The following is an 18315-nucleotide window of genomic DNA, read 5'->3' on the forward strand; positions in this document are numbered from 1 at the left end:
ATTTTAATCCCTAAAATAGAATGTGTGTATGATTGTCAATAAGACATTTAAAGTGCCACCTTTGACTACAATTCACTGTTTTGCAAGTCATTCCTTTTGTTAATATCTCTATATAAAATATAGTGCTAAAAGCTAACACTTGCTGAGTGCTTATAATACATCAGACTCTTCTAAGAGCACATGATACGTATTAACCCATGGAATGTTCACAACAATGTTATTAGGGAGGTAATATTATTATCCCCTTTTAGAGATGGGAATCTGAGGCTTGCCTGAGGTCACTCAGGTAGTAAGTGGCAAAGTCCAGATGTGCCCCCAGACTCTTGACACTTTGTGCTGCCTCACTTTGATGCTGTTTTGACAAAACTTACTAAGTATGGCAATGTTAACACCAGTTCCAGACTATAACATGCTTAGTCAGAGAGTTAATCTATAAAGTGGAAAGTTGTGTGGCCTTCAACAAAAGCAAGTAACAGATGTCTTCCATGTTATCATGTGAATCAGACATTGATGTGGAAATGAATGGTGGCAGTTGCCTGTCTCTGTCCAGTTTAATGTGGAAGTGAAAGTTATGGGATGTCACTTCCCTTCTGCCGTGGTGGAGAACAGCTTGGAGGATCTGGGTGTGGTGAAGAACATGGTGTGGACTCAACTCTGCAATAAATATCCAGCCTGCACCATGTTGTCTTCCACCACAAAGCCTCTACTGAGGTCTCCAGCAGCCAAGATAAGGATGAAACCTTAATCTTTCCTTTCTTTCATTGTGGACCTATATGTACTCTCAGCTTTTCTACCTACAATGCTTTCACTTTTTAATCTTCCCAGAATCTTTTCATAATGTAGTGTAGATCATATATGTTAAACTCCAGTTAAAAAGTCATGGAAATCATGCTATCTCCTCTAATTTTCCCATGTAATACTGTTCTTGTACTCCCTTTAAGTCCTTAAGAGTTTAAGCAGGTTGCTTTTCATCACCAAAAATCTTTACCATCTCAGATCGTATATTTATAAATTTCTGATATGCATTCAGAGAATTGTGCTCTTAAAATGTTCTTTTTATGGGATTACAATAGCTGTGTAATATTTATTGCTTTTAAACAGATTTTAAGGTAAAGTCCTTTTAGCTTTGGGTGGAAGAAATAAATGCAAGGTAGTATAAAATGGACTAGAATGGCAATTTATTGGTTCTGATCTAGACCAGAACATCACAAAACTTATTAGAAATGTTATTTTTCCTCCTTTTCTCTTGGTTAATAATTTGTTATATTCTCCCACTGTTAGAATGCTGCGCTTTAGGTTTGTAACTACTTTAGCATTTGGGTGATCTCTGTGTGAGGTCTTAGCCTTTCTTCAGATACTGTGTTCCTACTTCACAGGTTTGTTCTCTCTAAAGAGCTGGGAAGCTTTGAATGAGCCACTTGACTCTAAGGGTCTGGATTTTTCCAGTAGTAAAAGGAGGAGGCCTGAATGATTGGTTTTTAAGTTCTTTTGTTGCTCAGATATTATATGACTCGAGGCAGCCAAAGAGTTTTACATGAAGTTTATGTAAATAGGACACTATACCCAATGGTATGTTAGTAACTGAGTATCAAAAAGAATTATATGCACACATATACATACAAAAGTTATAAATTTTACTGATATGAAGGACGTGTAGCCTAATTTAGAATTAATAATAAAATATGCAGTACTCTTTATTGTTAATTCCATATATCTAATTGATTCTCATGGAATGCTTTTGTTGATTTTTGCTGAACTCTTGCATTTTCAACCTGTGGGTGATATGCAACCATGCTTTGAAACAATTATACTTCAAATAAATGCTTGGTTACTATCCAATTCAGCAAAGAGATAGTTTACATCATAGATGAACAAGTGTAGCTTCAACACGAACGCTGGCTGATATGTACTAAGATGAAAGTGAAACAACAATGACATTCATTGGAATTTCATTTAACAGTGATGTGAATGGCTTCTTTGCTAAATTGGAAAATAGATTTTGAATACCGGGAGAACTCAATTTTTTTTCGCCATATGTAATGTAATGGCTACAGAAACAATGCACTTTTAAATTTAATCTGTATTATCATCTCCATCACTTTCTTAAGTGTAACAATCAACAATTTCTCCATCACTTTCGTATGTGTAGACAATCTTATTAACTGAACAACATCCCCTGAGTTTTGAAAAGTATTTTCATTATTATTAAGTTCAAAATATTTTATAATATTCATTGTGATTTCTTATTTATCCTAGAGATTATTTAGAAGCATATTGTTTAATTTCCTCATGCCTGGGAGTTTTCTTTCTTGATTTTTTTAGTTGAATTCCACTCTATTTAGAATGCATACTCTGCTTGATATAAATCTTTTGAAATTTGTTGAGATTTAAAAAAAAATGACCCTATATATAGGTGCATGCTTCTAAAGTATAAATTCAGAAGGACCCATACTCTGCTGTGGTTGTCAATAAGATAAAGGTAAATAGAATGGTCTCTTGAGACACAAGCAGTGATACAAAAGCAAAGTAATAAAGAAGAAAAAATTGTTAAGAAATACTAAATAATAAAATGGCATGATTTAAGACACAGCATATGAGTTGGGCACCACTCTTATCAAGAGAATTCTCTTATTTCTTTATTTTAGATCCAATACTAAAATCAAAACTACACAATTTTCAGATATGCACAATTAAATGTATGTGCATTATATGTATATAAAACCAAATGTACATTTGTTTCCCATTTATTTGGTACAGATATATCATATCAGTAATAATGAAAATAATAAAGAAATTTAAAGTGTCATTTATAGGTACAGATAAAGAAACAGTTTGAGAGAAATGAAAATATTGGCCACAGTCAGTAAGTCCTAGAACTGGGACTGGAACATAGTTTTTTCCCTGACTGCAAATTTAATTTTTTGCTGTTGATCCATGGTCAAAGAATAGTTTTCTCCCAGGCTTTTCTTTTCTTTTTTAAAATAAATTTATTTATTTTTATTTATTTTTGGCTGCATTGGGTCTTTGTTGCGTGCAGGCTTTCTTTAGTTGTGGAGAGCAGGGGCTACTCTTCATTGCTATGCACGGGCTTCTCATTGCGGCGGCTTCTCTTGTTGTGGAGCACAGGCTCCAGGTGTGAGGGCTTCAGTAGTTGTAGCATGCGGGCTCAGTAGTTGTGGCTCGTGGGCTCTAGAGTGCAGGGTCAGTAGTTGTGGCACACGGGCTTCGTTGCTCCGTGGCATGTGGGATCCTCCCGGACCAGGGCTTGAATCTGTGTCCCCAGCATTGGCAGGCGGATACCTAACCACTGTGCCACCAGGGAAGCCCAAGAATGGTTTTCATAATTGGCAGGTAGCCCCCAATATATTCAGTTTTTCCTCTAACCTTTTCTAACACCAGATTTGATGTGCTCTGACTCTCTCATTTCTTGATAGCCAGACTGCCTTCACTAAGATTCAATATCCCTTAGTCCCTAAAAAAAAAAATTCAATGCTAATTTATTCTAGTCCAGTTTCAACAGTGAACTTTACAATGAAAAATATTTTACTGTAGTGTCAGCTATTTTTTCCCCCTTAAACCTGAAAATATGCTAATAAGTATTATTTCAGAGTATTTCTCATTCTTATGCTGAAGTTACACTATGGCATACATCAGCTCTTTGCCAGGCACTTCCAGGATTCTGAGGCCTTGTAATAGGTTTAACATACAATGACTGGATGTCTCATACTATATGAGATACATCTCCTCCCCTCTCTATTTTTACCTTTTTGTCCCTTTTATTTTGTGTTTCCTAAAATGACTGAATTTGTACATTCTGTCCTACAGAGGCTCCAACTCGTTCCCTTTACCATTATTTCTTTATTTCTTCAGACTCCTTCCATATTGCCCTCTTTCCTCTCTCTCCCTTGGCCTCTGTTAGCCCTCCATCAGAGAACCACCCTGAGGTGACCAGCACCTGTCAGCTTAAAACCCTGGCTATGGCAAAGGCCAAGTGTCCTTTCCCTGGAGAATGAAGAATAGAGATAGTCCTTTTCTCAGAAACAAATGATCTTCCCTGTTGGGCCCCCTTCTCTTCTAGAGCATCCCGGCTCTCTATGCTCAGCACTGCTTCTCTCTACCAGAACACACAAGATTTACCAGGTCCAGCATTTGAAATTCACAAAATAAAAATGCCAGATATCTCTGGGATCAAATCAAGGGGCACAGTTGCCGTTGTGTCAGCTCTAGGCAAGTATATTTTAGAGAGATGGATTTCTAAAACCCAACTTGAAAATAAGTCAGCAGGGAAATTCTGACCCTATTGCCACAAAGAATATATAGGGATCCCAAGTGCAGTTCTGGATACTTGCAGGAGCCCCATTCTTCCTCCTTTCAGAGAGTTTTGTACTCTTTAGCACATAGCATGCCACTCTCCCCATTATTTAAACATGACTGACTCATTTACCAAAGCCCTAGTGCAAATGCTATTTGCCCCCTCCTTTGACAAACAAATAAAATGAAATAACATATTAAGTGCAAATATAGGCAAGAGGTGTGGTATCCATCGCAACCCTGCTGCTTGAGAGACTGCACCTAAAACAGGATAGCCGTATGTTCCAGTCAGCGTGTCTATTTCAAGATCAGAATGGAGTCCTGAGATCTCTCCCATCCAATCTGTTAGCTGATTACAGCCGCTGATTCATGTCCCTATGGAAATGAAGGTGCCCTACTGGGGAGGCATGCTATTTCCACACTCTACTATGGCCCCAACTGACAGACACCGTGGTTCTATGCTAGATGCTCATGGGATGTCACCTAACGTTTCAGGTTCTGGATGTCAGGGCTGCAGCTTATCTCAGTTGTTACATCCCATGGTCCAAGGTGAAATACACCTCCTGGAGATCTTAACCAGAAAAATTTCTAGGTAGTTAGAAGAAATCAGTAAATTTATCTTTCTGCCTAGGAGTAGTGTCATTTTCCCATTCTTTTCTTTATGAAAAATGTGCAATAGAAATAGATATGAAAAAATGATAGATTTTGCTGAATCATGTACAAAAATATTTCTACTATAGCTAAATCTCAAACTATGGCCATGTGGCTCTTGAGAACTCTAATAGTATATACGGTGGAATGTTTTCATTAAATGTGAACATTTGCATTCTGATCATAAACATTTTCATTTTATACATATTGCATGTCACAATAGTGATTTAGGCCCAGTTAAATTTTAAAGTAGGGACACTTGCATTCAAGGAAGTCTTTAATTAAAGTAATAAAATCATTCTTTTTCCAAAATATGAATGCTAATTTATTACATTAATTGCTATTCTTTCCTTGAAACTTATATGCTAGCTGTTACTTTTAGTTACAGATATTTCATAATTTCTCACTAGTATGAAAGTATACACATGTCTGGACAAACCAGAGTATCTTTGTATATAGCATGAAGTTAGTTAAGATGATAAGAAAATACACACTATCTTGTACATATATGTGACATATCTTGTATATATGTGACATATCTTTTAGATATTGATATTCTCAGTTAAGAACATCCAGGGAGACAGTTTATACAGTGGTTAAAAAAAGGGTTTTGAATTTAGATACTATTTTATTACCAACTAGCTGTGTGAATTTGCCTATTTCCCCTGTTTTCTTTAGGATATCTCTACTAAGATACAGAAAGGTCAACTGATATCTCAAATTAGATGTGAATCATAGCCCACAGAGCTGGAAGGCACCATCTGGTCTAGTCTTACACAGGCAGGAAAACATAGAGCTAATTGTCACATTCTCCAGTCTTCTTCTCCCCAACTGAAAGTCCCTAATAAAACTTTTGATTATTTCCAGAACTTTGTTATTTTATTTCCATATTTGTGACCCTGGAGTCATCTTTGACTCCTTTTCCCTTTGCCTCCCACTTCTTATTGTTGAGACTTTTTGATTGGCCACATTCTTTGCCTCATTAAAAACAAATGTTCATCTATTCCTTATAACTGGACTCTGGTTATGCCAAACACAACTTGGTTTTGAAAATATCTCAGAGGCAGGTATCTTATCCCTCTAAATTATTTCAAAATTTCCACAGATATTAATATAGGTAGCTCATCAAAGTGGATGGTAAGTGCTCAATTGATAGTTACAAGAGATGTCCATTTTTTTCACTGTAGCTTGGTGTACCCTTAACCTGCATTGCAGAGATTAATTCATTTGGAAAGCTTTAAAAAAAATCAAATACTTAAAACACATCAATACTACTCATTTTCTTTGCTATTTGCCACTGTTTAAGATCTGTGGACATTTGGGGACTGGAAAACAGCTCTAAAAGCCACAAAGAGGTTATGAATGTTGACAACATTGAATCTTTCTGAAAAATAAGCACCTGCTCTTCTTATTTACAATAATAACAAATGTCTGGTCTTTGTACTGGTCAAACAGGTTTTTTAGATTTTACAAAAGGTAATTATTTGATATTAAGACTGTAGCTGTCTTTGGACCTTGGTAATAAGATCTTAATCAAATATTGGGGGCTTCTGATACTATGACAATATCTTGGCTAAATATTAATGGAGAAAGTTTAGGTAGTAAGAAAGGCTTCACTGCAGTATACACCTACATAGTATAGCCATGTTTTCACTTGCAGTGAGCATGAGGAGCAAGTCTATGAGAACATCCAGATTGCCACAAAGTTATTTTATATACTTAATTATGGTGTGTTTCAAAATTATGTTTCAGTTAACCACTGAGGTGAAAAGCTCATTAAATCATATTAAAAATTTAGTAAAATAGAAAGCAAAGAATGCTAGCTGTTTACATACATGCCTGCCATCCATATGAATTGTGAGCATCTTGTTAGCAGGAATTATTTTTTTTTAATGGCATTTTCAATGCTTACCTGAGTATTTGGCCCATAATAGGTGTTAAATAATGAATGAATGAGTGCCTGATTTATATAACCCTGAACACATACATGCTTTGGGGACCTATAAGGGAAATATGTTATTAACTACTGCCCAAGTGAAGCATAATTCAGGTAAAAATTCTAGAGCTGCATCATCCAATATGGTAGCCACTAGACATATGCAGCTATTTACATTTAAATTAAAGTTAATAGAGATAAAATGAAATAAAAGCTTCAGTTCCTCAGTGGCATAAACCATATTTTAAGTGCTCAAAAGTCAAATGAGGCTAGGGACTACCATACTGGATAGAGCAGACATCAAACATTTCCTTCATTGCAGAAAGTTCCACTGGATATCACTCTTCTAGAGAGTGTGGTATTTTCTTCATACGATAAAAAACAAAATCTCACCATGCCAATATGTAAATTCTAATGTACTGAAATGATTTTGCAAATATGAATACCCTTAACTTCATGGAGTCTTGGGAAGGCCCCACCTACCATATATTTATCAATCTGTAAATTTTTAATAGTCTTATCATTCTCAATGGCTCGTTAAGAGTTTTAAATTAAATTCAAAAGGCTATGGAGAAAAAAAAACCCACCTTAAACAAGTGGGTGTCACAGTTGTGCTTGCTAAATAATCAGATCCAAGATCCTAGCTGCCAGGTCCTGATCTGATAGGTCTGAGGTATCTTAATGAAAATACATTATTAGACCTCCCCAGGTGATTTTGATGCACATGGCCCAAAGGCCAAGTACTGCAAAATTTGGCCTAAGAATTCCAAGGATTATATTCTTGCTTTATATATTAAAGAAACATGTACTGACTCTGTCTATGTAACGGGCCCTATTCTAGGCAGCAGGGCTGTAAAGACAGAGAAAGAGAAGACACCAATGCAGAAGGTATTAATGAGCGGCGCCTTTTGCAAACTTGTTCCTCTACCAATCACAGAAACCCTGACCACCACTTCCTGTCCAAGCCTGTCCCCAGGTTGTCCCCAGGTGGAATCTGGCTTGTCTTCGTCTGCATGCAAAGAAGAGTCTAAGAAAGACTTGACAGTAGCAGTAGTAGCAGTAGAGGACAGAGTAAAAGAAGAAGAAGGTGGAAGCAGAGGAGAAAGCAGAAGGGGAGGAGGAAGAGGAGGAGGAGGGGAGAAAAAGGGAGAAGAAGGAAGAAGGAGAGAAGAGAATGGGCTTGAGAGATAGAAAGAAAGGAAACTCGATGACTGGATGTTAGGCAGGGCAATAAGCAAGAGAAAAAAGTCTGGGATGGGGTTTAGCTTTCTGGCTAAGGTTGGTAGATACTAGGACCATTCATTTAAACAGGGAATACAGAAAGAATGGCAATTTGGGGGAAAAGAAGATGCTTCATTTTTGATATATTGAAACAGTATGCTGCCTCTGGCACTTGAAAGTAGAGACATTTAGAAGGTAACTGGGAATACAGTTTTAGATCTTTAAAGATAAAGATTTGGGATGTACCAGTGTCACATGAAACCATGGGAGTGAATGAAATCATACAGAAGAATGAAATCATACTGTAGAGAGAAAAGAGAAGGCTCAGAAAGTTGGGAATTTGGTGGACATAAATATTTTAGGCAGTGATTCTTAACTACTTGGATTGATGACCTTTCTGAAAATCAGATGACTTCTAGAAAATGCCAAATTTTACAGACTTACAAAATTGTGTAGTTTCCAAGGTGTTGAGACCCCTATTGTGAACTCCCACAGATTTCAGATTTCAGGTTTTAAATGGTGAAAGAAGAAGGGAAGCCTGTGAAGGACAGTGAGAAGGGAGCCAGATAGGAAAACCAGATTTCATGGAGATGTATTCATCTGACCTAAAGCAACAGTAGATATAAAACTTTTAAATGAATAACCTCTTCTCTTATATTCCTGTTTGTAAAATCAGGAAAGCAAGAATATACATTTAGAAGTAATTTATTGAATTCCCTTTTTCTTTATAGCCCCTCAGAGCTAGCAATTGAATTCTCTCTCCATTATTCTTTGGGTTTTCTTTCTTTGACTCTTAGAAACCATGGCTTAGTTAACTCAGGAAAGAGTTTCTTAGAGTATATGAACAATCCCACAATGATATTCTCTTCCACACAGGTATAAAATAGGAGTAGAGGAAGGCTATCGTGCATTTGTGTTTCATTGGGATCCCTGCCTTTTACATCACACTCACCTACAGAAGTGATGATGATGGTGAAATGAGTTTCATCTCGCCTTCCAGTTACATTGTTGTAAGCACAGCACACATAGTCAGTTGTCTTCTGGGCTATTTTCTCAGATGCAACTTCCAAGCGAGGCCCGTGCTTAATGACATATGTGACATTGTCTGTCCTCCGGATCCAGGAGTAGGTGTTGGGAGGATAAGAATCAGCAGAACAATCAAACAAGATCGCTTCTCCAATATCCACAGTGAACACTTCCCCTACTTTTAGCCCTTTATCAGAATTAACTTGAAGTCCATAAGGTCCATCTACATTAATTGAAAAAAGAAATAAAGGGGTGACATAAATAATTACAACATAGTTTTTGAGTTTGGGAGAGCTTAGCAGCATTTTATTTTCCATGAAAGTCCTCATGTTAAATGTGGGCCAATAGATCTTCATTTAGACTCCCAGTAAATGATAAGGACCTAAAAGTGTTTTATTCTGGTATCCATGGAAATGGAAATAATTTGAGATGTAATTGAACTTATCTGAAATAGTGTAAGCCCTAAAACTTAGGATATAATTTTATAGACACTGTTATCATGATTGTGGTGCTAAGCTTTCGAGTCATGTATAGATAAATCTGCAATCTTGTTAGACAAATTCCATCTTTCTGAAACTGTAGTTGTACTTAAAAGCATTTAAAAAATAGATTATGGCCACTATTTTCTCTTTGACAACCTTTCTTTGAGTATTATCTACTTTTCTTCTAAGGGCTGGGACAGTTCATGCAAATATTTATGTTACACACTTTCACGTGGAACAAAAATTTGTGTAAAAAGATATAGGAGTATTCCATATTTTCATGACATTTTAAGAGTTTAAAGAATTAAAAAAATTCCTCCCACAAGCTAAGCATAGATTCCATTTGGAAAAAATACATCTTCATTATCATCAACAAATATTCATTGATCATCAATAAACTACTTAATCATGGATATCCCCTGGTATTTTTCCTTACACTCCAATATTCCTGTAGCAGCTTGCTATTTCTATGGCACAAGATTGCCTGCAGATAAAGACACATTTCCCACTGATTTCTTCAGAGAACATATAAAAAGAGATTTAAAAAATATTCCCCAGCTAGATGGGTTTCTCTCATTCGTATATATCCTGGCTTATATTCTAAAAACTTTAAGGTTTAGGCATTATTGTGCTCATTTTTCAGCTGACGATAACCAATATTTGTTGGATATTCACCATCTGAAGACACTTTAAGTACTTATGCAGACAACCACATTTAATCTTTAAAGCAACCGCATAAGGTAAATGTTGTTATTCCCATTATAACATGAAGGAAGAGATATTTAAAAAATTAATTTTCCCATGGTCACATAGCTATTAAATGGCAGTTCTGGGACTATAAAATATATGTATTTAATTATTCATATTACCTCTCCAAAAAAACTGTTAAGTGGTATAAATTTTCTATATCAAAATAATTTCTGGTTTTCTAACTGTATTATTTGTTCTACAATAAATTACTGTCTAATTATACATTAATTCTGTACTCAGTTAATCAAGTAATCAATCAAAAAATACTTGTTTGAGAGATACTAAGTGTTACATAATATATTTAATATGTGAGAGATAAAAAATGTTTAAGAGAGATAAAAAATGTGTAAGACACAGTTCCTACTCTCAAGGAATTTATAAACTGGATAAGGCTATGGATGGATTGCTCATAAATAACCTAATCTCAAAGGTGCTGATTTAAAAAAAAGTAATGACTGTTCATCTCTCATTGTGTGGAATAATGTAATGTAGTGATTAGACAGAAGGATAATGAGGTTAAATCCCGATTTTGTCAATGATTAGTAAAGTGTTCTTCAAAAGTCATTTAAACTTCTGGGGTCTCACTTTCCTCACCTTTACTATAAAAAGATTGATTAGATGACTGGTTGCCAATTGTGCTACCTTTGAAACACCATGATTCATGCCATGCTAAAGTTATTTTGGATACTGGCAAGCCAACCCCAAATTTGCAGATTCCCAGAATGGTTCTCCATTATGTCAGCATATTCTGACCAATCTACCATTGGGGAGACAAATTTCCCAAGATACAACAGAAACTGAAGGTGCAAAACAATAAATTATATTTAGCTAGAGGACATACACTTTACACATATTTACTTCCTAAAGACACAGAGGCATCTGAAGCAACCCTGTAGATTTATACTAATACGTATACATGAGATGATCCTGCTTTCAGAAAGCAAACATAGAAGTATCTTCAAATTCGAAGTAATCAGGAACTGGAGATGGAGCATTAAAGTGAAGAGAAATGAATGCCCCTTTCCTGTGACTGAACTAGATCCCTGTCATACTGTTTTCTCATTTCAGGCTGTGATACGGTCTCAGAGGAAAACCCCTGCTTTAGAACTGCGTGTTGTAAAATAAAACACTCTTATTCTGAATTCCATTGAATAATATTGTGTAATGGGAATGAAAAGTTGTTTTCACTCACTCAACCAAAATCAATATTGAGATGCTACTGTGTGTGCATGATACTGTTCTAGGCATTGTGAGGAGACCTGAGGTGTCGTATACCGGTTCCTGTTGCTATTATCTCAGACCCAGTGCAGCAGCAGGGTTCCCTCAAGTTGTCAGCATTGATAGAACATTAGGGAAGCAAAGGCCACCGACTGGTGGGCACTGGTTATGGTTCCCATAGTAGGAAACCAATGGGAGGAATCAACAGAGGTTTGGAGCAGCAAAAGCCCCGAGTCTGTCACAAAGGTTAAAGTCTGAGAGCAGAGAGGCAGGCTTGAAAAGGAAGAGAAGTGTGGTCATTCAGTATTTTCTGTCTTCCCACTTGTTTTCAGGGTTTATAGAATGCGAGTATAAAAACAAATTGTTTGACAATTTAACACACGTAAAAATGAGAAATACTGCTTTCAAAGTGTGCTGACATTACTCAAAACTTTTTGGGGAACTTCCCATTTGGAAATGCTTTAGGACCTTGCAACATAATGGAATAATCTCAAAAGTAGTAATTCTTCCATTTTGGAGAGTGGGTTCCATTTGCAGAGAAAGTCCACAGTAATTTAGAGCCAAGGCTGGTGAATAAGGTTGATTATCTAATTTAATGATCACTCTAGTTTAAAATAAAACATGTTTTTAAAGAAAGGAATCTGATTGTCTTAGTTCCTCTTCCCTATACTCATGTTTATTTTGATTTTGCTACTTCCTCATTTATTGGGTTTCATGATTGGCATAATATTTTCTCTCCTGTCTGCTTAATTATACGCTATATGTGGCTCTTCGGAGTCAGCATCAAATACCTCAAACTCCCCCAGCCACCACACAAGCACCTCTTCCAGTTCCTGCAACCTAACACCTTGAAGAATTTAAGTTCCTTGCTTCTGACATGATTTCTTAAAATGTAGCATATTTTATCTGATTTTATAAGAAATACATGTTCACTGCAGAAAATCATAAAATTCCAGAGAAGGATGAAGATGAAAACTCACTTGTTTTCATCTCAGAGAATGAATGTCCTTATTTCAGTATATGATCTTTAAGCCTTTTTTCTCTCCCTCTCCCTCTCTCTCTCTCTCTCTCTCTCTCTCTCTCTCTCACACACACACACACACACACACACACACACAGATTGATCTATCATCTATCTATTTATTATCTATCTATCATCTATCGTCTATCTGTCTATCACACTCTACCTACAGCTTACAATCTATTTTCTTCTTCCTATACTATGATGTTATTTCCTTCTCATTAGCACATCAGGCTGACCATCCTTTACTTTGAAGTGCAGCCTAGTATATTATTCATGGGAATGAGCAATCCAATTGAAGACATTTGGAGTGATTCAACCAGTGTGGCCTCTGACATTGAAGATGAAAGCAGAAGGATAATTCTATTTTGACTGTGGTTCAGTTTCTTGCCCTTGGCAGAGAACTCCCAATAGAAGTGAACCCTTTGCCTCAGGAATGGCTGTTTACTGAGTGACTTGTAAAATACATATCATCTGTTCTCTTTAACAATTTATGGCTGGGCAGGAACAGTACCTAAATTTCCACCATGATGCTGCTTGCCACCCTGCTTGGGAGCAGATGGTAAGTATTTACTGTGAATGACCTTTTTTTCTTTAATTTTTATCACTTAGAGCACTTCCCTGCAGCAGTGCCATATGTTGCACACAAAATGCATCAGTTACTGGGTTATTATTTACAACAGAGCTGGAAGGCATACACATTTCATGAACTGCAAGTAGCTACTAGCCTGAATTACTGGCTTGACATTGTATTCCACCAAGGCCAATACCAGGTTATGACATCATAACCTCATAAATATCTAGTCACTCTTGATTTTGTTATACTTTTTCTGCCAAAATAAAAAATAATTCCTGCTTTCATGAAGGAAATTGTCATAGAAACAGCACCTTAAGAAAATAGAAGAGGTGATTCATGCTGAAATTCTCAATGATGATGTGGTCCTCTACAGGGGAATATTGGAATATAACATTTACTACATTACTGAGGAACTTTGCTAAAGGTCAGAAAAAACAAAAACAAATCAAAACATAACAACGAAGGGCCAGAGCACTATAACTAAGAACCTGTTATAATGGGAATTTAGCCTTCCTACAGCTTCATCAAGTAACACTGAAATCTGAAAGGGATATGAAGAAAGATAATCTGGTCCATTTTAGCCAAATTCAAGAAACCCCTATTGAATTCTTAATCTGTGTCAAGTATTGCCTTAGGGATACAAAGATGAATAACACGGAGCTCCTATTTTGGCCTGAGGTGCTTATGAGTGGAAGAGACTCAAGGAAACATAACGCAGTGAGTTCCAGGGGAGAGATGTGCGTGGGGTGCTGCAGGAGCACAGCAAACCTCTTAGTGACACTGAAGACCTGAGACCAGGTTGGGGGCAGGTGAGCCTTTCTGGAGAAGATGATATTGTGAAGGAAAAGGAGGGTATAACCAGGTGAAGAAAGGGAAGTGGGAACATCAACTAAGGCACATATTCTCAGTTTGCATGGAATAATAAAGATTGAAAGCATGTTGATGCTGTATCAATAGGGTAAATGACAGTTCTTCAGATTACATATTTTATTTAATTCTTGTAACCCCAAACCCAAACCAAAACCAACAAAACGAAAACAAACAACAAAATGGCTAAAACTGTGACAGTAAAAAAAAATAATGAATCTGGGTTGTGTTTCTGTATGTTACATGGGTAAAAACTGCTTAGCACAAACAAGACCATGATGTTTGATTTCTGAATCAAATCAAACCATAAGTGAATGAGTGAATAAATGAATTACTGAATAAGATCAATAAGATGAGATGTTGACCAAGTGAAGGTTCTTGCATTTGAATGCAAAAATAATCAAGAAAATAAATTATTAACATTCTATTCACAATTACCACAGAGTAAGAGTAAAAAATCTTAAATCATCTAGATAATTCATCTTTACAATGTGGAAATGGAACTCACATTGTAAAATTTTCCAAGTGTTCTTCTTTCTACTACCTGTCATTAGTCTTTACTCATGACAGGTGTTTCTCTGTGAGATTTCCATAGACTATGCCTAAAAGAGTGCAAAGAAGAAAGTTCAGTCTGTAAATAGAAGATATGTCCTGTAAAATCTGAACTGATTCAGATGGGGATATTCTAATTCTTTCAAATAACACAGGAAAGGAAAGAGGATTTAGGAGTTTAAAGCATAATATTTAACATTTACAGGTGTGATTATGGTTTTCCCCCCATTTTAATACTTTACACACTGTGTATCACCATATTCTGTGATAATTATAAGATGGCATGAACTTGCACATGTTGAAAGAAAGATCTTATTTTCACTTTGCCAGATAAAACTAAACTATATAGCAAAGCAAAAGTGTATTTCAAGATGCAAATGATACTTTCATGTACCTGTAATTGCTTACGCAATTTCCCCCAGGAATTTTTCATTTACATCTATGGCTAAAGTTTAAAGATAGGTAAATAGATGGTGAGATAAATAGATAATAAGAAGAATTCATGTAAAGAAAATATTTTCATGTAGAAAAATAAAATGTGGTAAATAATGGTAACGTCTGGGGAAGAAAGTTCTTTTCAAAGTATTCTTTCAGTTTTCTCTTTGCAGGTATCTTCTAAATTACCCAGGCTTTCCACAACTTCTTGCTGTCATGTTGCCAATTATGTAAGCATAGTTTGGGCTCCAAGGGAAAAAAAAATAAGAAAAAAAAAAGAGGAAAAGCAAAAGAGCGAACATTATTGAGTTTTTCCTATGTGCCACTTGCTGCCTTCTTTACACATAAAATCTCACTTAATCCTCCCCATCCCTCTAGAGATAGGTATTAGCCTTACACTGAGACAGTGTAGATAAGGAGATGAGGAAACTGACGTACAGGGTGACGATGGCAGTCTGAATGGACAGCTTAGGCTCATAACACCGTGCTATCCACTACACTCTCCAAAGGACACGATATTTACTAGAGTCCATGGTTGAAACAAAATAAAATCAGGTTTTCTTCAGTGGACAAAGAATGCTCCAACACAATCTTACTTCTGCTCTTACCACATTGAATGATGGTTCCTCTAAATTAATATTCAGTAGATGGTATCTGGCTGGTTTAATATCATGTTTTGCATTTTGTATGTTTTCTATGTGAATGTAAACCATTTAGATCAAATAATAAAGAACAATGTAAGGATGTGTCTATATAGCCCTAGATTTGATTCCATTTGTCTGCTCACATTTTCTTTCACTGTGTTCAAGTACCTTGAATGCTTAGGTCTGTGCTACCTGGAGTTGAATGGAAGTTTTAATTCATGTCAGAATAATCTTATTCAGTCAAGAATATGCTACATGTATAACAGATGGTGCCAAATCTAAATTTTTCACTCCAATTCAATGCTAGTCGTGCAGAGAGTCACAGTTTACACTTCGTAAATTTCTCTGCCTTGTGCTTTAAGGCAGACAGAATATTTTCACAATGTAACTAATGACTGTAATAAATCTTATATAAGTTGCTTCTAGTGAGTGTTTTGGTATATTTTGGTGAAAAACTGTAATTTCCTTCTTCTCTGGCAATCTTTAATATAATTTCCTCTGTTTCTGTTTCTCTGTTCATCTTTGAGACATTGAATTCTGAACTAGGTTGGACTAGCAGTTAATCCTCTTTGAGTTCCCCTACACCAAAGGTGAATTACACAATCAATGTATGAAGTTTTTTCTATTTCTGTGTGAACAATATTTTTCAGAAAAAAATGCTTTCATATTGCTCTTAGACATGTTTAATCGCTGTATGGAGTTCAAAATTGGTGACGTTTTTCTCTATATTATAGGTTAATAAAATATATCCTACCTTCCTTTTTCCCTTTCCTATAAACACTCTTTCTATAATTGCATGACATTTGTGATCCATTTTGAAAAATGTGATCTCTTGATAAACATTTCTTGATTTAGTCTAGAATATGTGTGTATTTATTTATAAAACATTCTGTAGTCTTTTAAAAAATTTGAACCTTTGCTTTAAAAATAATTTTCCTCATTTTTTACCAAGTAATGCCTGGCATTCAAAGTTCCCCCTAATCTGACTCAAATATACAGGTATCCTCTGATTTCAAAAACTTTGCATTACACCTCTTGGCTTTTATGAAAGACCTACATTAGTACCTGTTTTAGCTGACTGAAAGAAATCTGAAGAGGATTTTTGCTTTCACAAAAAAGATGAAAAGCAAAAAATAGCGTTCAGTGTTTGTTTTGCAGGAGCCGTTTTAGAGGCAGTGGGCACCCCAGCGGCGAAAGTGGCGCCACCAAGCCCCTTCCCAGGGAACTACACTCAGTATCTCCGTATGAAGGCTCCATAGCTTTGAACTGCGTCTGTGAGCAACTGTGCTTTATTTTGATTTATTTTGTGCATCCATTAGCAAGACATGTCATAAGGCAACTGCTTATTCACTTTATACCATTTCGGTTTACACAAGGTTTCATAGGAACGCTCTACTTTCTGATGGAAGGGAGTGGGGAACCTCGATATCTATTCCTCATTGTATCCTACACTCTAGCCAAACTGGACCATTTGCCAAATACTTTGACCTCTGCTTAGTGTCTGTGTCTGCTGTCCCTATTGTGTGAAATGTTTTTTACAGACATTGCCCCTTGCCCCATTCATACCCATTGTTCAAGGTCCATCTCAAATGTTACTTTCTATAATAAGCCTTCTCTCCAGCTAGAAGTAATGTTTTCATCTCTGAATTCCCATAGACTCATAATATTATAGTAATAATAATGGCCAACAGTTATATAGTATTTACTATGGGCCAATCACTGTTCTAAGCAATTTACGTAAAGTAACAGATTTAATCCAAACAATAACTCTGTGAAGTAGGTACTATCATTATCACCATTATATGGTTGAAGAAACTGAGGCACAAGAGAGGTAAGGCAGTAGAAGCAGGATTTCTGGCTCCCGAGTTCTGAAGCTATACTCCTTTGTATACATTCCTATGGTATCTAAGACATTCTCATACATTTCACTGTCACATTTTCTCACTTCTGCTAAAATATAGGATAGCTTCCAGTTTTAAGATTCAATGGCTCTATTTTTATCTTAATTTTGCTTAATTAAACAAATGTTATTGTATAACTGTGTCATACCACTGTACTCCACTTCCCAGAAGTTGCTTTTCCTGCCACAATTCTGTGGCTCGGTTTTATTGTTAAGCTTTATCTAGTTGAAAAAACCTACATATGCTTTTTTCCAAAGAGTTAATAACACACTTCCTCAAGAAGACTATCAATTTTCTATTGAAGAAAATAGAATACAGATGTATCAATAATACAAACAGTTTCCATTTACTGAATGCTTGCTTGGTGTCATCTACTGACTATTCTTCAGAGAGGATTGATTTCATTTAACGTGGTGAGGTAGTTTTAACCATCTCCATTTTACAGATGAGGCTCAGAAAAGTCAAGGGATTTCTTAAAGTCACATAGGTAGTGACAGAACCCATTTCCCACGTAGGTCTACCTCCTAAGCACCTAAACACTAGGTTTTAGGGCCTTTCTGAGCATTATGCAGATATATTTGATGAGTGAGTAGATACATTTACAAGGCTTAATTTTACCCTTGTGATTCAACCAGCTGAAACCTCCACCCTCATGCCACATAGTGAGAAGTTTTCCTTTGCCATGCCTTATTTATTTTGTTATATTGCTGTTGTGGCCATGCA

General features: G+C 36.1%; 1 protein-coding gene across 14 annotated transcripts in view; it reads right to left on the reverse strand.

The window, feature by feature from the left end:
* HEPACAM2 (HEPACAM family member 2) overlaps positions 1 to 18315 on the reverse strand; it is a 66080-nt gene that overhangs the window by 27029 nt on the left and 20736 nt on the right. For all 14 annotated transcript variants that reach the window (XR_004351547.1, XR_004351544.1, XR_004351546.1 and 11 more), the window contains one exon: positions 9072 to 9368. Coding sequence is in view for 10 of the 14 variants with exons in the window: in XM_032643911.1 (XP_032499802.1) it covers positions 9072 to 9368 (297 nt within the window). In the remaining 4 variants the exon portion in view is untranslated. The remainder of the gene's footprint in view (positions 1 to 9071; positions 9369 to 18315) is intronic.

This window comes from Phocoena sinus, chromosome 9 (assembly GCF_008692025.1).
Source record: "Phocoena sinus isolate mPhoSin1 chromosome 9, mPhoSin1.pri, whole genome shotgun sequence".
Classification (NCBI taxonomy): Eukaryota; Metazoa; Chordata; class Mammalia; order Artiodactyla; family Phocoenidae; genus Phocoena; species Phocoena sinus.